At 46.8% G+C, this 24,746-nt stretch overlaps 1 protein-coding gene across 1 annotated transcript in view; it reads left to right on the top strand.

The window, feature by feature from the left end:
* Positions 1–24,746, top strand: part of LOC138491218 (guanylate-binding protein 1-like) — a 358,543-nt gene that overhangs the window by 197,237 nt on the left and 136,560 nt on the right. Inside the window, exon 7 of the mRNA XM_069617607.1 lies at positions 4,335–4,547. Coding sequence (XP_069473708.1) covers positions 4,335–4,547 — 213 coding nt within the window. The remainder of the gene's footprint in view (positions 1–4,334; positions 4,548–24,746) is intronic.

Genomic DNA, 24,746 nt, shown 5'->3' with positions numbered 1-24,746 from the left:
TTGGTGCTTCTTCACTTTCATTCGATTATAATACGCGATCTAGTCTTATTGGAGGTGGAGAAATTTCTGCTCTTAGGATATTAAATAACAACGGCCTGACATTATGGCTTATTATGTAACAACAATCATAAAGGAATTCTACCACATCAGGGAGGGGACATTCGATCCACTGAGATTGCGGTTCTGAAGGGCCCCATCTCCTGCTTGATAACGAAATTGGGCCATAGAGAAGTATCACAGTACTTGAGAAAAGGGTAACCAGGCCGAGGATTGGTCATGGTTTTCAGGAACATTAAACCCTAAACATGGGATGGTGAGAGTAAATTAGCCGACCCTAGGAAACATTAAGCACATCTTTAGAGGAAATCTAAATAACCATTCTCTCATGGAGTTCCAGGGGCTTCTCCCACCTATTGGGGAATCAATTCTGGAACTTAGCCCCAGGCAAGTCCGATATTATAATTTTCCAGTAAATCTGGCTCTGTGAAACCACGTTAATTGATGGCTACATTGTTCCAATTCAAAACTCATTAAAAGGTCCCCACGGACACCCATACAAGGGGCTTCTTGTCGCTGTAAAACATGACTTGGGGCTGATGGTGAAATACTGGGCATCTAATTTCTTTGGGATTTTTGCTGCAGTGATAGAAGGATTACAGAAATGTAAGAATTCGTTTTCTGAAGAAACGCTCCTATTGAATGTGTGTATAAAGGCAAATGTGGATTGTTTCTGGATATGATAAATTCCTTATTGTAAAGTGGCTTAGTGAACCAGGTCATGCCTTTTGCCAATTGTCCAACAGAACACCTTTACAAGAGACAGCTTTAGATCACTTTAGTGTTCAAGCACTTGTCCTATCCTATCTGGATGGGGGCAATGCACTCCTCAAAGGTCTCCCGTCATCCTCCCTTGTGCCCCTGAGAATTGTCCTATACGTGGTCGCACGCCACATCAAGGGTCTACGCAGATACAACGACATTGCCCCGGCCCTCATAGCCCTTCACTTGTTCCCACTACACGCACAAATCAGCTTCAAGTCTTGCTGCATCTTCTATAAGGCAGTCACCCTCAAGTCGCCCAGCTACCTTGCGGAGAAACCCTGCATCTCTGGCAGACAGCGCACCACCAGAAGCGAGGACACGTGCAGACTTGAAATCTGCCGCTGCCCCCACGCTCCTACAATTCAGAAAAGAACTCAAGACCCACCTCTTCAAGGAGTCTCTCCCCCTCAACACCTAGGCCATCACATCGCCCCTTACGCCACCCGGCTCGCTAGAAGCCACCCCCCCTTCTCCTCACCGTCACCCCTTACAGCTGTACCCCTCCTCTGCCCCCCTCTGTATCCTACGCCCCGCTGTATATCTGTTCTGTTTTTACCACTGAAAAGCACTCGGGTATGCATCTGTAATGTTGTACACCTATGTGAAGCGCTCCATTATGCATCAGTATTGGTTTATACATCTGTTAAGCGCTCTGTTGCTTTTCAAAGCTAGGTCCATGCTCAATAAATACAATAATAATAATACTAATAGTAATAATAATAATAATAATAATAATAATAATAATAATAATAATAATAATAAAAGAGAAAACTAACAGATCTGTCCCTCAGTAGAGGAGCCATTTAATATTAAATACATTGGATACTTGGGGTCTCCACAGATTACATTTAAATTTGAAGAGTCAATTTCCCCAAGGGATACCTGGCATAGAGGTTCTGCTTCGGCTGTTCAAGACTACATGTTTGTGTCAGGATCCCTGTTTCTTTGTGCTCAAACCTCACTGTAATTTCCAATGAGTTGAGTGATCATTCGATCCACGTTTGTTCTCTGAGCTGCCTTGCTAAACCAGAGACTAAATAAATGAAACAATCTAACATTTAGGTCAATCTGTCCGGTGTTTGTATAAGATGGGCCCCATTTACGGCAAGGGTCTTTAATGAAAATATGATGTAGTTTTATTTGAATTTGTTGGAACATCAAAAACACACTGTCCCAGCCCTAAAGACCCTCTCCAACTTTCTTTATGAAAACACTCAATAAGGGGCAGATCTTTCCCATAACTTGCATTAAAAAGAATACCAAAACCTTTTTCACATTTATGATAAAAAAGTGCAAGCGAAAAAACGTAGTCAATCGCTCCGCGGGATTCCCTGGGACAATGGTATTGACTATATAGATAACAAAAAGAGACTCCTTCAGCATTCTAAAGACTGGTTAAAGACGCAGAGCCACACAAAATCTGAGAGATAGCGAGATGATGTTAAATCTCTTGAACAACAGGAAGTCTAAAGAATTCTGGGGATTAATTGAGAATGCCAAACTCGGGCCACATTACAGCTACAAGAAGAAACTTGGGTATCTCACTTCAACAAGTTGTATAATATCACCAATACCCAGAATGACGAGCCTGTGAAAATATGGATGGTAGACAGGGCCCTTGATATATCAAGAGATATAGTACTGCAGCGAATTATGAAATTAAATACCTCCAGAGCCCCTGGTCCAGACGGCCTGTCGAATTTAACCATCAAGTCGGCACCTTTGTTATGAGCCAATATCATCTATAGATCATTCCTTGAAATTTTAGCACACAGAAGGATTCCAACTTCCTGGAAAGGCTTGTACATCATACCCATCTTTAAAAAGTGCAATAGAAATCGACCTACATGTCCATTGCCCTTTTTGACATTGTGGGGAAAATGTTTTCCCCACTAATCCTGGGAAATCTAGAAAATTGGGCCTTCAGTGAGAAAAGAATTGACAAAATGCAATTTTGTTTCCGCAGAAAAGCTTGGAACCTCACTGAATGGGCTTGTTATTAAAACATTATCCCAGCATAAGTGGACAAGGAAAGGCTGCCTCTACGCAGCCTTTATCGATTTAACGCCCACCTTTGATAAGGTAAATAGAGATAGGTTGTGGTATAAACGTAAGACCCGCAGACTCCCATCATCAATTTTAGGGCCCATTATGGACCTCCACACAGGCACATCACTTCATGTACGGCTAAATAAGGACATTTATCCTCCAAAATTCCTACTTCAATGGATAGCAACAAAAGTTGTGTGTCCTAGCCCTGTTTCTATTTAGTTTATACATTTATGATATAGGAGACATGCTTAACAACTAAATAGCCTTTCCAGCCAGCCAAACTAGGCGAAACCCAGGTCCATTGCATGTTGTACACTGATGGTTTTGTCTTATTTGATTTCACACCTATTGGCCTAACTAGATCATTAGCAGCCGTTAACCAGTATATGGAATTGAATGACATGGAGATGAACGTGAGCAAATCTAAAATTATGCAAATTGCCAATACGAGAAGAAAGAGTCAGAAGAAACCATTTGGGAGACTGACTTATAACAAATTGCAATTAGGATTCCTTCTTTCCGGTAACTCCAACTCCTATTTCTACCTATGAAAGTGTGCACCAACAATGGCTGGCTCTGTGGGCACGAAGGATGTATTGCACATTGCCCAATTAATATCCTCATACAGAGTGTGTCTGGTGGGGTTTCAAGTACTTTTAAATACAGCATCACAGCTTTCCAATTGGTCATCGCTGTTGAAAAAACAAATCCCAGTTTGAATCGGATTAAGGTGTCCAGTAACGAATGGGGTAACCCCAAAAAGCATCGCCATAATGCTCCTTCCATCTTGTGCCACCAATCTTTATCCTTCTCTAAGTTAATAATTTCCGCATCATATAACAACGTGAGAACCACTTTTTGTTTTTAATCATTGAAAATCAAGACCATCAATAGGAACCACTTTCTGTTTATAATAATTGAAAATCAGGACCATCGATGGTCCTGATTTTCAATTAATATAAACAGAAAGTGGTTCCCACGTTGTTAAATGGTGCGGAAATGGTGATGCTCCGATCAATAGAGACTCTAATGCATTTTACCCTTTTTATCCAAGGTACAAAAGCACAGGAAAACTAGCTTTTATACCAATTCTAAAAGCAAGAGGTTTTGTCCAATGCAGACTGGCTTCCTTATATCTCCTTCCTATTACCAATGTGTCCATTTCATGGGCTTGATCAATGTGTTTAACCAAAGCAGTAAACATTATCAAAACTTAATAAATGCAACAACACAGTCTATAAGACAAAATACTGGTTTAAGAACAAATATATTTATCTTTTTATTTCTACCTAGTTTGACGTAGTTTTACTAGGGATTCCTTTGTAAATGTGATGTTTATTTGAATGCTTACTCTTTTATAATGCATTCTTACTCATAATTTCATGGCTATCTGAACTTGTTTTGCATTTATGGCACACGCCGATATAAGTATTCACTAAACGCCTGTATTTACTCTATAGAGACTCTTGAAAGTGAAGACTGGCCACATGTGTACAGAGAACGAGAAGCTTTCAGTGCAAAATTGCAGAACTCTGCTCCAACAGCTTTTCACGCCAATTGAACGGAAGATTTCACAAGGGTTTTACTCCAAACCGGGCGGATGCTCGATTTTCGAAATGGATCAAACAGAAACCATAAGAAGATACACAATGATCCCTAGGAAAGGGTTAAAGGTACCTTAAAACATGGTTGATCACTATGTGAACACTAGCAAACGCTGGGGGGGAGAAGCTGATATCATGCAATATCCATTGTATTTGACCTCACCTAGGTTTCCGGAGTTCCGCGTCCTCTGCTTGCACACTTCAACACATGAGTGCATAAGACCTACACAAGCATTTTCATTCATGACCTTGCTCATACTCACTGGCACTCAGCTGATCCTACCTTTACATAGGGGTACATGTTTATGACAATAAATTGCTGTCTCACTATGTACTTTTAAAACTGTCTACTAGGCTAGAATCAGATGCATTATAAATAGAGTGTTTTTTCAAAGTAACCTGGGATTGACCCAAGACTTTTGCGTTCATTCTATTTGGATTCAGAATCGAAGTGATAAGATGTATAACTCAATGCTCCACTTTCCAAACACATTGTCACTTCTCTATACCATGGATATGTTAGTTGCAGAGTTGGAACCCTCTGTGCATATTGTCATGGTGCACAGAAATTAAATAATGCATGCACGGTGTGAATATTGATACTTTCCCCCTCTGCTGGTGTGAGATATTAGAGATAGAACTCAGAGGCTACACAAAAAATTCCACAGTTTCTTCCTTAACTTGATGTAGCTTTGTGTATGTTTTTACTAATTGTGTTAGAATTTGATAGTGATCATGAAGTGCTAAGTCAGTCTACATGTGTTTTGTGCCATATAGTGGCACTTGTACAGGCGCTCTTAACAATTGAGCTGGTATAGTATGAGACACCAGCAATCATTCTTTGAAAAATCTTTCCACAATGCTTGGATGCACTTGCAGTTGCCACCAGATATATGCCCTTGTATATTCCTACTGCCTACTTGGATACACCTGCTCCAGTGTTCTATTTCTGAGGAACTCCACTGCACCACATTCTTATTAAGCAACGATAAGTGCCCCCTTGAAGTCCATCACAGGATCCCAGTTAAGAAAACTATGAAAGAAGGGGTACTCTGCGGGGAACATGCATGTCATAAACAATCTTTTTCTTAATATTTCAAGATTCTTTTGTTATTTTATCTCAAGTTGTCAGGTTGTGATCTGGATGTGATATGCTTCATAGCATTTTTGTGGTTATTCATCACGCAGTTTCAATATCCTGTGGCTCCTCGTTCTCAGGAAGGGGTATTGGTGATTCTTGATAACAGGTTTTCAAAGTCTCCAGTTAATTCCCACTGCAACTCGTAATATGTTACACTCTTGGTTCTCAGTCTTTAGCCTTCTTGGGGTACTCCTAAAATAAAGACAAATAACTGGTTAAATCAATCTACAGTTCTTTTTTAACTTCCAGTATCTTTATTGAGACTTCAATGCTCAGGATGCAGTTGTTCAGTTCAGAGTCTTTTGTGCCTATATTCCATACTACTATTCACAGCTTGCACTTATTCTCCACCACACAGTCCTGTAGGAGGTACTCAGGCTGGCAGTTCTTTCAATGTTTTCTCAGGACTACAATTCCCATAATGCCCTTATCTTATTTCTTTAGGTTGTGTTACTCTTTTTTTAGTTAATAAACTAGAGTTACCGATATTCTGACATCTGTCTTATTTATTCAGAACTTTGATTGTCAACTGCCCCTTTCATTCTGTAGGTTTTCCCCTGGGTTTACCAGGACACTTACTTTGGTATTTACAAGCTTTTCTCTCCATATCCCTTCGTTCTATCAAGCCTTACTGCAATCTCCTATTTCTTAACCAGTACAATTGTAACCCGATTCCTCTGCAGGGATTAACCAATGTAACATGGAACATGCAACTTGCAACAGTAGACTTTCTCCTGACCACCCCACTCCTCCAGGTTTTTTTTTAATTTAAATGGTTCATTATCCTTACAACTGGGTTTCCTGCTCTTTATCTTTTCCCTTCCCTTGGTCTTACTTGGCATCCCTCTTCCACCTTAAGGGTTGTTCCAGTGAGGTTGACCTTTACCTTTGCAACAGGGTTATACAATTTTAATACCTCTCCTTTGGTACCTAGTCTCGCACCGCCACCTACTCCTGACTCCCACACTCTACTCTCTCGATATTTCCCAAAAGTTCGTACTCACGGACTCCCGGGCCTCATTGTTCTCCAGCATGGGTCTGGCATGGATTCACATGCTAATGAATATTTCCTGTCGTCAGGCGAGGAATCCTCGGTAAAAGAAAAAACACTTTCACTTTCACTTACAAACTGTCTTTCTCCTATAAGCAGATCACTGAGCTCTGGGTCATGCTGCCTCCTGCCAATGACTGCCCTCTCCCTAAGCCCCTCCTCTGGCAGCCATCTTCAGATTTGGTAACACGTAAAGTGGCAGTATGACCAAGAAGAGCTGCAGAGAGGCAGGAGGGAGGGTTTGCATGTGCATCCATGCCAGACCCATGCTGGAGACCAATAGTTACAGGTAAGTAACTTGTTCCTTCTCCAGCATGGCGTCTGGCATGGATTCACATGCTCATGAATAAAGAATACATAGCAGTACAACATTACACAATCCGGGAGGCGGCAAGGCTCAACAGAAGCAAATACTCTTACCTCCGGAACAGGCACACCTTCAAGCGAACAAGTTGTGTAGCACTGCTTGGCTGAGCCTGGACTCCTCTCTGGAATCCCTGTTGACGCAGTAGAATCTTGTGAAGGTGTGCACAGACCTCCATGTAGCAGTCCTGCAGATTTCCAACAGAGGCACACCAGACAGGAATGCCATCGTTGCAGCGATCGCTCTGGTGGAATGGGCTCTCGGACGGCCAGGCAGCGGCTTGTTTGCCAACCAGTGACAGTGTGTGATGCAGCCAGAGAGCTACCTGGAGATGGAAGCCTTGGACAAGGCCTTCCCATGGTTCACAGGACCAAAGTTCACGAATAGTTGAGATGTCTTCCAGAAACTCTTCATGCGTGCCACATAGAACTTCAGCGCACAAGCCACATCCAGCGACTGCGAAGTCCTTTCACCCGCCGACAAAGGTTTTGGAAAAAACAGGCAACACCAAAGGCTTGTTGAGATGGAATTCCAATGGAACCTTTGGCATGAAGGAGGGGTGCGTTGGCAGCACCACCCTCATGTCGTAAAAAGTCAGATAAGGCTGGTTGCAGGAAAGAGCCTGGATCTCACCTACCCTCCTGGCTGAGGTGATGGCCACGAGAAAAGCCCGCTGCCACGAAAGGAACTTGAGAGGGGCCTGATACATATGCTTGAAGGGAGCCCCCATGTGCCTCGTCAGCAGCACATTGAGTTCCCACGCCAGGGCTGGGGCCTTCATCGGCGGTAACAATCGAAACAGTCCTTTGAGGAACTCCTTGACTAGACGGTGGGACCAAAAAGACCGTCCTGGAGACCTGGTGTAGCGGGAGATAGCCGCCAGAGGCACCTTGATAGAGGTGTGGGCCAGCCCTGCCTTGACCAAGGACAGCAAGTACGGAAGAATCTGCAGAGCTTAGAGGGTCTTCTGCGCAAGGCACCATGTTGCAAAACGCTTCCACTTGTGACCGTAGCACTGAAGAGTCGACGATGATCTGGCCCTGGCAAAGACCTCCATGCAGTCCGCCGGCATCTCGCACCCTCTGAACTCTAGGGCTGCAGGAGCCAAGCCTTCAGGTCCAGAGATCCTGGGTCGTAATGTAGGATTGCGCCTACTTCTCTGGTGAGCAGATCCGTGACCACTGGCAGCTTGACCGGGGTGACACTGACAGGCTGAGAATATCCGGGTACCAAATCTGCCTCGGCCACGCTGGGGCAACGAGGATAATCCTGCATCAGCACCGTTTGAGTTGATTGATCACTTGCAGCAGGAGAGGCAACAGGTGGAATGCGTCAAGGAACAGGCCTTCCCACCGGAAGAAAAATGCATCTCCCATGCTCCTCGGCTGGTGGAACCTGCTGGCGAATCTCTGGTATTTGGAATTAGTCGCAGTCGCAAACAGATCGATCTGGGGTCTGAGAGCGTCAGCAATGGTGTTCCTGACACCCACCAGGTGAAAAGGAATGAGGAACATCTCTTGGGCAACGGCCCAGTGCCACAAGTCCTGCGCCTCTCTGTAGAGCGTGAGGGATCTGGTACCCCCTTGCTTCCTGATGTAGAACATTGTGGTGGTACTGTCCGTGAAGACCCTCACCACCTTGCCCTTGAGGGACGGAAGGAAGGACTTGAGGGCCCAGAACACTGCCCACAGCTCCTGGACATCGATGTGGGGATCCCTCTTCCCCGGCAGCCACAGGCCTCTGGCGTGGAGATGTCCGGTATGTGCTCCCCAGCCCTCCAAGGAAGCGTCCGTGATGACCGTCTCCTGGTATAGGGGGCTCTGGAAAAATGAGCCCCCGGCAATGTTTCAAAACTCCCTCTGAGCATCTTCCCACTTCCTCTGCCATTCCTAACTGCCTGTCTGCTATTCAGTCTTGGTGCGCCTCTAATGAACGCTGCCTCAACACCAGCAAGACAGAGATCCTTCCTATTGGGACTGTGGTTCCTTCTTTCCTCTCTTCCCTCCGGCCACCCTTTATGGGCTCTCCCCCTCTCCTTTCTCTGAAGCCAGAAAGCTTGAGTCATCTTGGACTCCTCTCTCTCTCTCTTTCTCTCTCTCTCTCCTTCCTTCCTCACATCCTGGACCTCGCCAAGAAGGCTCATTTCCAACTCCACCTCCTCAGAGGTACCCTCCCTTTCCTCACTTTTCCCCAGAAACTCAGTGTCTCTAGAGCTTTGGTACTCTCTACGCTGGACTATTGCAACAACCTCTTCCTTAATCTACCCTCCTCTTCTCTCCGGCAGCCACATCTCTCTAGCCCAAAACACTCCACTGGCTCCCGGGTTGGTGCAAGGATCAAATTCAAATCCCTCTGCATCATCCATAAGGCTGTCTGTGGCCTGGGGCAATGCTATCTACAGCTTGCTCTCACCAAACACTCTCCCCCCAGATCTCTCCAATCTTCTGGCTCCAACTTGTCAAGGGATTCTCCAAGCAGTGAGCAGGTGGCTGAGCACTTTCCTCTGCTGGCTTCCTCCTCTGGAACAGCCGCCACCTTCCTCTCCGTCTTGAGCTGGATCTCCTCAAATACCATAAGCTCCTTAAGACTTTGTTCTTCTCCTACTTTTTCCCCCTCTCCCTCCCGTGCTAATGCCCGCGGTTGTTGAGATTGGTAGCCTGGGCCCTTATGTGTCCTTCTAGGTCATGGCCTTCTGTGCAATCACCTGCAGCCTACGCCCTCCCCCTGCACTTGCCTTTGGGCACCCACTGGCCTGGGTTGTCTCACAGGCCTGCACTTATTGTACCTGCAGGTGACCACTCTCAACCAAGTGGTCACTGCCTGGCACTAACCAGTTGCCCTGCAACTGGCTCCATGGCACTTCCCCCTCTGTGAAACCTCTAGCACTTACCCATCTCCCCAACCCTTCTCTCTCTGCACTTGCCCGTTCCGAATGTTCACAAGGCCTAGTAGGACCGCCTCTGCCTTTTGCTCATCATTGTCTTGTTTTGTTCCCTCCCCTTTGCCCTGTAGGCGCTTTGAAACACAATTTCTTGATGTATTTGCACCTAACAAATTCACAAATAAATAAATAAATGAAATCAAGATAATGTAGACTATTTTCTCACATTGCAATAGATTTAATCACCCCCAGAAAATATGATTTCCCCCCTGAAGAAGACCCAGTTGATACATACGGGTAAAACATGTGGGGGCTAGCAGTCTCCAATTTGAACAGCAGAGACTGCATATGGACAATAACAAATAAAATGTATGCATTGTACAGTTTGTGGTGTATTTATGATTTTGTCAATTAGTACATCGTATGTCTAGTCATTGTTGTTTCTATGTAAATGGTTTTTAAGTTGTAAAACATGTGCATGACACGTAGATATGTTGAGCCAAGGCAAATATACCTAAGCACTGGAGGAAATATTGTAATGCTTGTGTGAGCATAGGCTTAGTTGTCATACAATGATTGTTTGTATCAATTGTAGTCGGCGCCAGTTTCCAGATGTCATTCCATCTACCCGCATAGGTACCGCTATCTCTGGGCCCTTTCCATGTGCACAGGACTAAAGAAACCTATCGTTCTTCTGGAATACAGTCACATTGCTTTGGTTCATAATGTCTCAGCATGTCATTTTATTAAAGTATCCGCTGCGCCCAGATGCAGGTCAGGCTGCTTTGTTGTCTCATCGCCAGAACAATTATGCGCTAAATAAATGAATCCAAATTAAGATTCCATGAGGAGAGGCTCCTCAGGGAAACACCTTACATAGCTTTTCACAGTATTAGGCAACTTAATGAAGCTGCCTGCACTACTATCAACCTGTATCTTTCCTAGAAGCAATATGGAGGATGTTATCAGTTTATTGGGAACTGAAGTGTGGGACCGTGAGCATAAAAGAAGCCAATTAAACAGCAAGTACCCAGTTACATAACCCATATCATGTAGACATCTGCATTCAATGGTTTCATTTACACCTCAGTAAACTGATCCCTCACTGGGGTGTTAGTAACAAAACCTCTAAAAATGACTGTTGTGCATTAGTTCTCAGGACTAACAGCACATATCTTGTGGTTTGCAAACACAACTAAATTGTGGATCTTTTATGAGGCTTCCGGTGCTATTGCTTTGGTGCACACTTCTGTGCTCTAGCCACATTGTGTTTTTGGCTCTTGTTTAATTCAACAGTATTTTTTGTGGCATTCAGCAGTAGGGGATTGCCCATCCGGTAATCTCTGCAATATCAGAGCATAGACATACTTTTGTGGAAGTCATTTCCATTTAAATCATTTTATTTTATAATGGCAACTTTAGTACCCAAAATTCCCAATGTCTGTGAAATTTGTAACATTGCATAGTTATGGAATGTGTGAACTGACCTGGCCGGGGCAGAAATTGCAGCAACATTTTCCAAGTTTAGCAGCCTTGTTAGTAATTTAGTTTTGTAGCTCGTAGTTTACTGTGTCATTGTATGCTGGCCTTGCAGCCCTGAGATGAAATCTGCCATTGCTTTCGCCTCTGAGCATGTAGAAAGCGTGGGTTTTTAGAAGAAAGAAGTTCAGAGATCCCAATCCTTTGGGCTTGGCACACCAATGAATGTTGTCAAAGTACAGTGGCACACAGAGATTTTTTTTTAAGAGAATGTTTTGAATTTGTATACAATATTTCGTGGATACAGTGTACTGTTCACTAGTCCGCACCCAGGGATATATTGCCCTCCTCACTAGTCTGCACCTAGGGATATAGTGCCCTGCTCACTCTCCTACGGATAAAGTGCCCAACTCACTTATCCACAATCAGGGATACAGTGCTCTGCTCAATAGGCCCCACCTAGGGGTATAGTGCCTTGATCACTAGTCTACATATAGGGATATAGTGGCCTGCTCATTCTCCTGGGCCTCCACCCTTTCTTTCTCTTGTAAGGGCCTGTGCCCTTTTCTGCTTTGTCTATCCCTTGGCCAGAGCCTCCTCCTTCACTTTCTCTGTTCCTCTGCTTCGTCTTCCCCTTGGATAGAGCCTCAATCTTCAACTTCTCTCTGGGTCTTGCAATCCATTCTACCACTCCAGGTCTTTCAGCCAGTCCAGCAGTCTTCCTTTCCTCTCTGGGGCTTGCAATCTGGTCTTCCAATCAAAGTCTTAAAGCCAGCCTAGCAATCTCCCTCGCCTCTCAGGGTCTTACAATCTAGTCTTCTTTTCCAGGTCTACAGCCAGCCCAGCAATATTCCTCTCCTCTCTCGGTCTTACAATGTGGTCATCGTCTCCAGGTCATGCAGCCAGCTCAGCAACCTTCCTCTGTGCTCCTGCAATCAGCTTCCTCTTTGCCACCACAACTCATCTTCTCTTTACCACATAACTTAATTCCACTCATGTCCTGGGAGCTGGCCCTTTTATAGTGGTTGGACTAACTAGCTTCCTGCTGATTGGCCAGAGGGATCACATGCCTGCCCTGGGTATGCTCCATGACAGGGATGCTTTGTAGTCCGGAGTTCATGGGGGACGTTTTTAAATAAGGGATCCCACTTCGGCCTGTGTGTGTGGCTTGCTGGGAAGGAGTTGCCTGCCTGTTCCCTTGTCTCAGGCTGGGGAGGTTTCCTTCTCTGAATTTCGTGTTGGTATCCACCTGTGTCAAACAGTCTAGGGAATGTACTAAGCAATACTCATGTGGGTTGGGAGTTTGGGAAACACGTTTTGTCCTTTGTTTGGTGCACTTCCCGTATCCTTTTGCTGCTTTTAATGGAGGCTGTAGCTGCAGGTGATTCTGTCTCCCTTGTGCTGGCAGTTGCAAAGGAGAAATTAGTTATGTGCTACTCAGTGTTCCTGGTAGTGTGGGGAGGAAGTGGGGTTCTGTCTGTGTCTTCATTGCCTGTAGAAGTGAGAATGTGGCTTCATGCTGCCACTTTGGATATCAAATGGGGAAGGGGCGCATGTTCCCGAAGACTTTGGGGGGTGGGGGAGAGGAGGTATAAAACTCTTCCATGGGTTACCCCAGTCCAAATCTGTGAGCAAATTTTGCTAGTCCTGTCAAGTTTTTTCTGTTGGGAAAGAGGTATTATTGGAGATGTAGTTCTTTTCTTGTTGGTGTTTTAATATGGTTTGGGCCATCTGGCCCAGGGACATGTTTTCCAGCCTTCTTCGTTGCTTAGGTGACCTGGCTGGGTCTTTTTTTGATTTTTATTTTGCATTTAGTTCAGCGCACTAGCCCTTCAGGTATCTAGGCGCTAGTTTCCGAAAGTGCATAGTACATATAGCAAAGTGCAAGAACATATTGGTTACAGAGTGAATTCGAGAGCCACACCTCATGGTATGGGGGGCTACTTCAGGTATGCACAATAACATGAATGACATGAATATATGTTTTAACCCTTCCCTGGTCCAGGATTCCACCCCTGGGCCAAGTCCAGGTTTTTCTTTTCTCAAGAGGGGAATTATGGGTGATGTAGTTTTTGCTGGTTTGTTTTCCCCAATAGTTTTCTCTGTGCCTCAGGATATGTTGTCTCTACACATATTTTCTGTTGTGGACCTGGGGATGCAATAATGAGGTCGATGTGGCAAAGTCAATGTGGTTCCTTCACCACAGTTATATAATAATTGCACAGTAGCTATCACAAAAAGAATTGTTGAAAAATACGGAAAATAAAAGATTGCAGAAATATGTTACAATTAATGCATTAAAAAGTTGCATTAAAAGACAACAAATTGTGTTTTACACCACCCACTTACGAGGCAATACTTTGTAGATGACATTTTTGTAGGTATTCAACTGGTTACATTTTATTAGCCATAACAATATTTAAAATACGGAATTATAAGCCTAAAAAGCTAGTCTAGTGTGCTTGAATGTTTTATTTATTTATTTAATTTATTTCTAAAGCACTGGAACGTGGCCCGCAGGCACGGAAGCGTTGGGACAGGACTAACTCACAAGAAACATAAACAAATATTTGGAGAACTAGAGATCAGCAGCCAGGTTGCGGAAAGTAATTCGAACAGAGTAGTTTTCAGCCTATGCTTGAAGGTTGTCAAGGAGGGGTTGGACCTCAAGTCAGGGGGAAGCGCATTCCAGAGATGTGGGGCTGCCACAGGGAAGCACCCTTCTGCCACCAAAGATAGCTTGGTCTTTGACATTTGTAACAGGACAGAGTCTTTAGACCACAAAGTACGCCTATCAGGGAGCCAGGACAACTGATTAGAGAGGGAGGCATGACTTTTTCCATAAAGGCAAGCATGGGTAATGTCCGAAACGTGATCCTTTTCCTAATAGGAAGCCAGTGTGGGGATCTCCTTGCCACTGACATATGATCGACCCTCTGCAAACCCAGGTCCACTCGAACCGCATTGTTTTGAACGACCTGCAGACGGTTAAGTTCACCTTTGCCCACGCCCTGCAGGAGACTAGAGCAATAATCAAGGCGGGCACCGATGATAGCTCGGGCCAGAGTAGCACAGCCGGATGAATCAAGGAACGGTCTGATTTGATCCAGGAGTTTAATGTAATAGGATGAACTTGAGACTAGGCTGCTGATATATGCCTTCAATGTAAGCTCCTGTTCGATAACCATTCCAAGGATCTTAACTTTCGTTAGGGTCGCCAGCATACAATCTGCAACTTGGAAGGAGCAGTAATCCTGATCAAGTTTACGTAACCTGGGCGCCGTGCCAACAGACATGATCTCTGTTTTGGCATTATTTAATGCCAGACCATTATGCAACATCCAAATATGGTTGTGGTTGTATATGATATGGCATTTATAACGCGCCTGTACACAAGTGTTTCTAGGCACGATAAGACAAGGAGGGGCAAATAAAGGAGGACAAAATAACATTCTTACTAGTCCTTGTGTCATTCAGATCGCACAAGTGCAGGGAGTGGGGAGGGGAGAAGTGCAAAAATAGGTGGGGGATGAGGAAGTGCAAAAGGGACGGAACAGGGAGAAGCGCAGATAACAGATTGCAGTCAATGGGTGTGTAAGTGCCAGTAATCAGAGGGTGCAACCAGCGGGTGGCTAATAAGTGCAGAGAGTGGGTGGACTGTAGGGTTACAGATACAAACCACAAGTGCTAGGGGGGTCAAGAGGCAGTGCGAGGTGCAACTGGACAGGCAGGGACCTGGTCCCAATATCAGAGGGTGGCCAGGTAACCAGGTGCGTGGAACAGACAGGTCATCAGCAGGGGAGAGGAAGAGAGAAAGCAGAAACAAATAAGAAGGTCTTGAGTTGCTTCTGTAACCGAAGACGGTTCTGCTCAAGATTGAGAGAGGCAGGGAGGCTGTTCCAGAGGGAGGTCCCAACCGAAGAAAGAGATCTGCCCCCAACTCTCTGCTTGGAAAAGTGACTGACCCTCAGAGAGTTGGAGGTGGATGAGCGGAGAGCTCGAGAAAGGAGATACCTAGGAAGAAAGAGTGGGAGATAGTGCAGACCCAGGCCCCAGAAAGCCTAGTGGACAATGCAGAGGGTTTTGAACATGATCCTTGCCGCAACTTGGAGCCAATTAAGAGATTTCAGAGCTGCAGAGATATGATCCCTGGGCTTGAGGCCAAGGACAAGTCTCGCAGTCCTGTTCTGGATAGGTTGTAGAGGACGTAGAGTAGAGGCCGGAAGATTTAGAAAGAGGCTGTTGCAGTAGTCCAGCCTTGAGAGGACCAGAGCTCTGGAGACAGTGAACTTCTGGGGGAAAGTGAGAAAGGGAAGAATACCTCTGAGGAGGGGCAGCTGATAGTTTGACTTCTTAGAGATGTCAGAAATGTGAGGAGAGAAGGAGACGGTGGAGTCAAAGATGACCCCTCGGTTCTTAGACTCACAGGTAGGAGAAGGAGAGGACCCAGAGTGGGCGGGCAGAGAGAGAGCGGAAAGGAGGGAGCTGGTTTTCTGATGAGGAGGATCTCCATTTTACTGGCACTGATCATGAGCGGCACACCACTCCTGAATTACAGACAGTCAGTCAGGAATGAGAGAAAGAGTAGAGGCGGCTGAGGGGAGCCTGAATGAGAGCTGGTTGTCATCCACGTAACATTGAAAGTTGGAGCAAAGTGCAGATAGGCGGTGGGTGAGAAGAGCCAGGAATTGGTTGAACAGCCAGGAAGAGAGGTTAGTGTCATGCCTGCTGGTTCTTCCGCTGGCTCTCCTGCCCTCACCAATACTAGACTCCCTCACCAAGCTCTCCCCTGCTGTTCAATCAATACATATCTCATCTGCATTAAGAACGGCTGCTAGACCGTTTTTCACGTGGTGGAGACTTGGGAGAGGTTGCCATGGTGACATTGTGGCTTCCTGGCATGCCGCGCAGCAATCATGAGATGCACGACTATACAAGACCATGTGACATGGAGCGTTATGTCTTGCATCAGGGCTGAATCCTAATAGATGCTATTTAAACTGTTGGCGTACAGCTCTCCACTGCTTCTGTGTCACGCTCACCTGATCTCCACGGGGGCGTAGCACGTGGCTGTACGAATGATGTCTGTGCTGGTGTGGTAATGCGTGATAGGTGATGTTGCTGCGGCTTTTCCCTGGTTACCACCCTCCTGAGGCGTTGTCTGCAAGGTTAAAATAAGGTATTAGCGGCTGGGAGAGAGTTGAGCTGGACCCCCTCTCTGCTACCATCTGATGCCCTTCTCCGCTTGCTCTGACCTTGTAGTTTTGTAAGGCAGGCCCTCCGTCCTGCAATCTGGCAGGGGCGCGAAACTGTCTTTCAGGATCGAGTTACTTCACTGATCCGAAGAGCGAATGCTGAGTTGCGGAGAGCTTGGACGAACAGGTAGGTCTCTATGCCAATGACTGCTTGTTATAAAGTCTTTAAGTCTTTATTTGCTCCAACTCCGTTAATCAGTGTCTTTCTCTCTTTTCAGGCGCGGCTTCGAATGGATTATGCATGGGGAGTCAGATGGACTTGGCACGCCGAGCAGATGTATTAGAGGTAAGTGGTAGCCCAAGAATGAAGCGCTGTTATCTGAAGTGTAGTCTTTTCCCTTCTGTGCGCGACTAACCTGTCACTATTCTTCTTTTGCAGAGGTGGTGCGGCGCTGGAATGAAGAATGGAGGAACACTCCGAAGATGCTCCGGAAGGATGCTGAGCCCGAGAGGGCTCTTCAGCCAGAACAAAGTGAGTTAGCTGCTGAGAGGGCCCGGGAGCGGCCGAAGAAGCTGAAGATGCTGCCGGTTGAAGGATGCTGCAGGTAAGGTTTCGCCGCTGCGCTGACTTGTATTCTCTCTGTCTTTTTCCCTTCCAGATGCCGATGGTGGAGTCCAGGACAGGCGTGGCTGTAGAAGTTCAGGAACAGACACGGTGAGCGTTACGCTGCAGGAGTGCAGAATAACACGAAGCGTGTTCTGTATGCAGGGCGTGGCTTAAATAGCCTCGCAAGTAGTCCCAGGTAAAGTAGTCCCTCTACCACTCCCTGTCCTTGAACAAAATAGTCCCACAGCCACTCCCTGAGGAAACAGAAAGGTCCAGTCCTGCCTAGACTGGGCAAGTAGTTCTACATGAATCATCCCATATCATGAGCCTGGCGCCAATGGCGCCAGGACTGAGTCCAAGAGGCTCTGGGGGCTTGAAAGGCCCTCATGGGAGTCGATGACTGGGGGGGCCCACCAGATCCAAGGGGCTTTCAGTGTGGACCATGACATTCTGATTGTGAATTCTTCCTGAAGCTCTGCACGTGAGATCCTCGCCATCTAGCGTTCTACTTGTTTCTCTGTTGACGACTCAGAATCGTATTACGGACTTGCTTGTCTCTGCCCACTGTTATTGTGATTGCTTGCTCTCCTTCGACCTCAGCCTACTTAAAGGACTTCCTTGCTTAATACGAATTCATTGCGTCTTGACCGCACATTGACAACTGGCTTTTCTCACAGATTCCTTACCTAGCTTCACTTATCGAGGCTTTATAGTGCTATTCATTGTGCAGACTCCTTCCTCTCAACCAGGTGCCATTCCAGGCTGCCCCTGCATGCTATTCATTGCGCAGACTCCTTCCGCTCATTAAAATGCTGTTCCAGGCTGCCTTTGCATTTCAGCATCTGAGACTCTTGATTCCCTTATTATCAGCCATTCCTGTTTCCATCTCGAGGATCCACTTCCAACTATCCCTCCTTCCTCCTGTCATTACCATCATACCTGCATCACGGTGAACACGTGCACAGAACTTTCTGGACGCTCTGCTGCATACAAGTGCACCAACCCGACACTAGTGTGTCCCTCATGCCGCCCAGGTTCCTTCCTCGTTTGCAACTTTGTTACCATCCTCTGTATTACTCTCCTGGACCACTATCAAGTATCCCTTATGGTAAGAGAATTGCCTGGAAGAATATAAACCAAGGGAAAGGGGAAGGGTGGTGGGCGTTGGACTGTCATATCCTTGTATTCACTCCAGAATTAACTTGTCTTCCTAGGAGGAGTTAAGGAGAATGTAAACTACCCTCCAGGAAGGTTGGAATTACTTACACTCAGGTTAGTCCAGTATATCTCTGGGTCTGTGTAAATCTCCTTAAACATTAAAGTGTGCCTCTTAAATTCCAGCCTGGTGTGTTTCCAGTTTCTTGCCGATTCCTCACCCTTTCAAATGATTAACTCCTCTAGCTTTTCTTATTGCTAGTAGCTAGTGAGGTGCATCATTGGGAAGGACTTAATTGATTAACTAGATTCCAGAGCCCAGCCATCCCTCTTCAGGGACAGGGAGGTGACCAGTGGTTGGCTAGAGGTCTTGTCCTTTTTCTTGGTGAGTAATTTCTTATTCCTTGCCTTGTGTTTTGTGGCTTACTGTGACAGTTAGACCCCTAGGGAATACCACAGGCAGAGAGGGAGATAGAAGAGAGGAAGGCCCCCAGTTGGACCTGAGAGGGTCGGTCTGTGAGAAAGGAGGTCAGCCAGGCCAGGGCCCGATCAGTGATACCCAGGTTAACACGGAGATGCCTGAGCAGGATGGCATTGTTGACCGTGTCAAAAGCAGAAGAAAGATCAAGGAGAATGAGGACAGAAGGAAGTTTCGAGTCAAGGTTGGCGAGCAGGTCTTCACGGATGTTCTGGAGAGAAGTTTCCATGCTTCTGGCTGCTCTGAAGCCAGACTAATGGTCATGGAGACAACCAACAGATTGGGTGTGAAGGTTAAGCTGGGAGATGGCCAGCTTTTCCAAGTGTTTGCCCAGGAAAGCAGTGATAGAGATTGGGCGATAATTAGCCGGAGAGGAAGGATCGGCTGAGTGCTTCTTGAGGAGGGGGTGCACAAGGGACCTGCGAAGGGACAGGAGAGGTAGAGGCTGCAGCAGGGTTGACCAGCTCCTTGCAGATTTTGAAGAGTTCGGCCGAGTTGTTAGATGACGCAGAAACGCGGGCTTTGGTTGTGTGCTCTCTCATTGGTGAGGACAGACAGTCCGTACTGCCTTTGGAGCAGGCGGCACGCCATTTTGTCAGAGTGTGCTAGTAGCCTTCCACGTCCTCTCAGCCACCCTGCACTTGCATTTCATGGTGACAAGGTCTGAGTCGTACCAAGAGCTGCACTTGGATTTAGGCTTCAAGCAGATCCTCATGACAGGGGCAATTACACCACGAGTGTCAGAAATAGAAAGATGGAGGTTAAAGAGAGCTTTTTTCAGGATGTGAGTCAGCCAAAGGTGCAGAAGGAGGAGAGAAAGCAGCAGTGAAAGCCTCAACTGACAAATATTTCATGGGTCAAATGACCAAGAAGGTAGGTGGCAGTGCTGGGATTGGCTTGGCCTGGGAGGGTAGAGAGAGAGAGATGGGAGGAAAAGAGAAAGTGGTCACTCCAGGGGAGAGATGTGGTGAGAGGGCTGGAGAGGGGGAGGTCTGAGGAGATCAGACCAATCAGGGTATGCCTTGCAGAGTGGGTCGGGCCAGAGGAAAGAATAGAGAGACAGAGGGAGTTGCAGAGGTTGCAAAAGAGTCCTGCAGAAGGACAAGAAGCATCCAGGTGGATGTTAAGGTCACTGAGGAGGAGAAGTTGAGAGGTCGACCGCGTTAATTGTCTCAGTGTTCAAGGAGTGATTGCCAGTAAGAGGGATGAGACACTGTGTGTTATCCGTGTAGTGTGCGTACATTATGCCCGCTGAGTCCAACAGTTCAAACAAAGGGAGCTTAAAGATATTGAATAAAGTCCGGGACAGACATCATCCCTGTGGCACGCTGCATGGTAACTCATAACCCTCCATCATGGCATCCTAATAAAACACTTTGGCCGTTCGGTTCGACAGGAAGGAGAGGACCCAGCTAGAGACATCCTAAGAGAAGAAAGCATAATCTTGTAGTCTACCAACAAAGATGTTTCAGTCTGTTGAAAGGCTCTTTCTTAGAACCAACTTGCCAGGCGACTTCAATGTTTGTTTATGCTAGGTTTTGTCACGTCTTGTTAGAATATATCAGTGAAAAACCAAATACCGATAATTCAAATCTTCATGCATATACTCATTAAAGACATGCGCCAAATCGCTTCTAAATTTTCACCATTTAATCATCATGAGCATGGGCCCTTTTTATTTGTCACCATTTTAACATTTTGTGCCAGTGCCCTTTTGATTACACGTGTTTCGGCTAATTGCCTTTTTTAAATCTGGGCATAATCAGTTGTCTTGGTTAATGTGAGGATAATTCAGCAGTAAACATAAAATAAAAACATTGTGACAGAGAAAGTGGGTTGGGAAAAAGGAGGATGTTTGGGGTTTCAAAGAACCGAGAAAAAGTATACAAAAATTATAATACATTGGGCCTCATTACAACTCTGGCGGTAGCCGTTCTGGTAAAACGGGCAGGCTGCTGCCGGAGTTGTGATTTTTTCCGGTGCTTAGCTTCACGGAAACACCGGGGGATTACAACCCTGGTTTTCCTGGCAGTCAGGCGCCATAAAATCGTTAATCCCCAAAAGCATGGCACCGTTAATAACGGTGCTGGTGCTTCCGTGAAAGTTTGCTAGCGGCTGCCGTTCCCCGCACCAGGTCTGTCCTGGTGGGCTGGACGGCAGCCACCCGCCAACTCGGAGTGTGCCGGTCCAGTAACAAAGGTGCCGGTAGGTTTACCGGCAGGCACCACTATTACCGGACACGCGCACTCGTAATGAGGCCCATTGTTTAAAAAGTGCCCACAATAAAATTAAATAAGTTGCAATGGTAAGTCAAGCCATGTTAGTTACCCATTATGTCTGAACATATATATTCTTAGTCTCTTGGTTTTGCACAAATATTGGGTCAGGTTAGACTCAGCAGGATAGGTGTATTAACGATAGTGGATTATTGTTGCTACTAAACACTAAACACTCATTACGACCCTGGCGGTAAATTACAGTCATTACCGGCATGGCGCAATTAACGTGTCCGTGCTGGCCAGATACCGCTAAAAGCGGCACATTACGACATCTCGGGCACGAGCATTGCGCCATGCCGGTAATGTAATCACTGCCATGCTGGTAAAGTCCTAAAAACGGCTCTTACTGGCATTGTATGCCGTGCAAATAGCACGTCCGCCACCCTAGATATCAATATTAGCTGTTACCGCTAATAGCGGTGACTGCAAATAGCGGGAACCGCAATTAGCGGTGACCGCAAATAAGCGGATCCGGAAGTTGTGTCACCGCACAGGAACGGGAAAGAGCATGGCAGCCATCTTTAAAAACACAATCTATTGCCATCCTCTTCAACCACTGGAAACCTGACCCCCACAACCTCTACAAACCTTCTCCTACACCCCTCTATCATCAGAATGCCTAAAGTTCTGAAAGAAAACGGAGATCGGCTGCGGCAGGAGCGCTTTTCTAGGGAGGAGCTAAATATGTTGGCTGAAACCTTACAAGAGCATGCCGATGTAGTATTCTCAACAGAGATGAACAGACCGGCGATCATGAGGAAGAAGGCCATATGGGCCATGGTAGCCCAGAGGGTCAGTGCAGTTGGCACAACGCCCCGAAATGCAAGACAGTGCAGAAAAAGGTGGGACGATCTACGTCTCCGCGTCAGGAGTATACTGGCAGCGAATAGAAATCTGGGCATGGCGACTGGCGGAGGAGCTGATTCGCCCTTCAAAATACAGCCGTGGGAGGAGATATGTGCCGCAACCATAGGCACAGAGAGCATAGAGGGGGTCGGAGTTATGGAGAGAGGAGCCCCGACATCAGGCGACGCAGGTAGGTGCCTTAAATCCAGCCATGCAAAACTCACTCAAGACCAGATTTTTGGGGAGTGCAATGATGCCTAACAGGGTCAACACGACACATTAGCAGAAGACTGCCTACAGGCAGTGCTGACCTCCACCTTGTACACATGCATTATGCACACCCTTTCTGTAGCCACCCACATGCCTCCATGCCTCTACCACCTAAGAGGGAGACAACCTGTATGTAACTGCCTTCAATGTGCACCATCTAGTAATCAAAATGCAGCCATCTCAATGCCTGCTCAATGTCCGCAGACCCATCACTAACCCTTTCCCTCCTTTGGTCTACCACAGGCTCTCATTCGGACAGTGCTGATAAAGACACTGGCACTACACCTGCCAAAAAGGCCAGGTCCGAAGACCCAAAACACCATCCCTCCACCTCTGGTGCTAACATCAAACCCCCACAGCAGCCTAAATCCACAAGCACATCACAGTCCACGGCACTGATGTGCAGCAAGTCAGGCACTACGGCACCACCAACGACAACCATCTGCCCAGTGGTGTCTACTGAAGGCACTGGGTCTGCAGGAAGCAGCACGATTGGGGAGACTGCTGCCACCGCTGCCAGTTCAGACAATGAAGAAGGGGATGTTGATGTTGTTGTGGATCCTCCCATTTCCCCCTTCATTCCCCCTACCTGTCCCCATGCAGCCAGCATGACAATGGCACACAGGAGCAATCTCCTGATAACTCATGGCCGGCCACTCCATGCCCAGTGGCAGATGTCCAGGAGGGGAGCAGCTCAATGGACATGCCAGTAGCAGCATCCACAGACCAAAGAACACAGAACCCGATGCATGAAATCATCACGCGTCAAGAACAACTGGCCTCCCTCTTGACACAGCATGTGGCAGAATGCGCCAGCGCAAGGGGGGAAATGCGCGATTGTGCAGAAACTGTAAAGGCAGCCATAGAATCCACCTCCAAGGATATATGTGCTGAACTAGCCACAGTGCGGCACGTACTCTCGGAGCTTGTTCAAACTATGAGGGACATGCGTCCTTGTGAGCAGCCCAGTTCCTCCTCGGCTGCCAGTTCTACCCGAACCAGCCCCGTCCGCAGATCGGGCAGGAACCTGCGGCGTACAGACAGGGGTGCACCAGGTGCCAGGAGAGGGGGGTGCCAATAGAGGCCGCCCTGTGGAACAATACCACATGATGCACTTGAGCACAGGCATCCACACCATGTTCTGTGGATTTGAGGAGGGGGGGGAGTGGGTGTGTTGGGGAGTTGAGGGGGGAGGGGGTTGTGGGTGTGTTGGGGAGTTGAGGGGGAAGGGGGGAGTGGGTGTGTTGGGGAGTTGAGGGGGGAGGGGGGAGTGGGTGTGTTGGGGAGTTGAGGGGGGAGTGGGTGTGTTCACTTACATTTTCTATTTCAATACACTTTTTGGTTATGCACAAATCATTGTTCATTGCGTACGTGCGCTTTATTGTTGAACATTCCACAGTGTGCATGTCCCAGACAAACCCAGTGCCCCAAGTGCCATCACCATGTGACACGCCCTGTCCATGTGTGCTAGAAGCATTGGTTAATCAGAGTCTGACGCATGGCACGTCCCTCCTGTGCATCGCTTCCTCCCTGAGGTACTGCACCATCCCCACCCTCCTCATCCTCTTCCTCAGGTGGTTGCAGTTCAGCGCCAGGGGGCAGGGGCACATTCAGTCTGATGAACATATTGTGTAGCAGTACACATGCCATGACGATCTTTTCAACCTTCTCATGACGGTACAGATGTGCCCCACCAGACCTGCTGAGGCACCGAAACCGGGCCTTCAAGAGGCCAAATGTCTGCTCAATGACCACACGGGTTTGTGTATGTGCACGATTATAGTCCTCCTTGTGCCGGTTTTGCGGGTTCCGGACTGGGGTAAGGAGCCACCTCTTCAAGGGATAGCCTATGTGGGCAACAATGTACGTGTTAGTCATAACATCAGATTTTACCTCATCAAGTGACACCATGGCATGCATTCCTCTCTTACTTTGAACCCCATTTCAATGCCTGGATGGAGTCACACGATGTGACTGCTATATGTGTATTCCTCTTCTAGACTGTTTTGCATGCCATAAAATAGTGTGCGCAGAGGGGTCAAGTACCTTGTGAGTGGCCATGCACTGTGTTAGTCCACAATGGTTTTTTGGGTGATCTGGCAGATGTCCAGTGATATCAAAGCTTTCAACCTGGCATCATTGCTGTCAGCCTCATGTTGATCTCTCTGAGCAATTCAGTAGGTGTTATGCTATTTAGGTGGGCCTCTGTGTCAGTGTAGTGGTGTATTGATGTTTTTGACCGTCATGTGACTCCTTTTTACGCAGTGATGGAGGACAGGCCTTTCAGTAGATGGTGTTTGGTGCTGTGTATTGGCTAAACTCAGGGGTCGAAGTGTACGAAAAGAAGTAGTGGAACTATGTTCCCTGCTGGCCTGCACCCACTCCCCACAAACCCCATAACCACGCTCCTCCCACACACAATACACCTCCCCAAACACTTTCACCGGCCGTTTAAGGGAATGTTCAGTGCAGTGCACTGAAAGTGCAAGTTTCAACTTCTTGCTACACTTATATTTTAAAAC

This window comes from Ambystoma mexicanum, chromosome 10 (assembly GCF_040938575.1).
Source record: "Ambystoma mexicanum isolate Mex_15411 chromosome 10, UKY_AmexF1_1, whole genome shotgun sequence".
In the NCBI taxonomy this organism is placed as follows: Eukaryota; Metazoa; Chordata; class Amphibia; order Caudata; family Ambystomatidae; genus Ambystoma; species Ambystoma mexicanum.
This window is presented reverse-complemented; position numbering and strand designations above follow the sequence as displayed.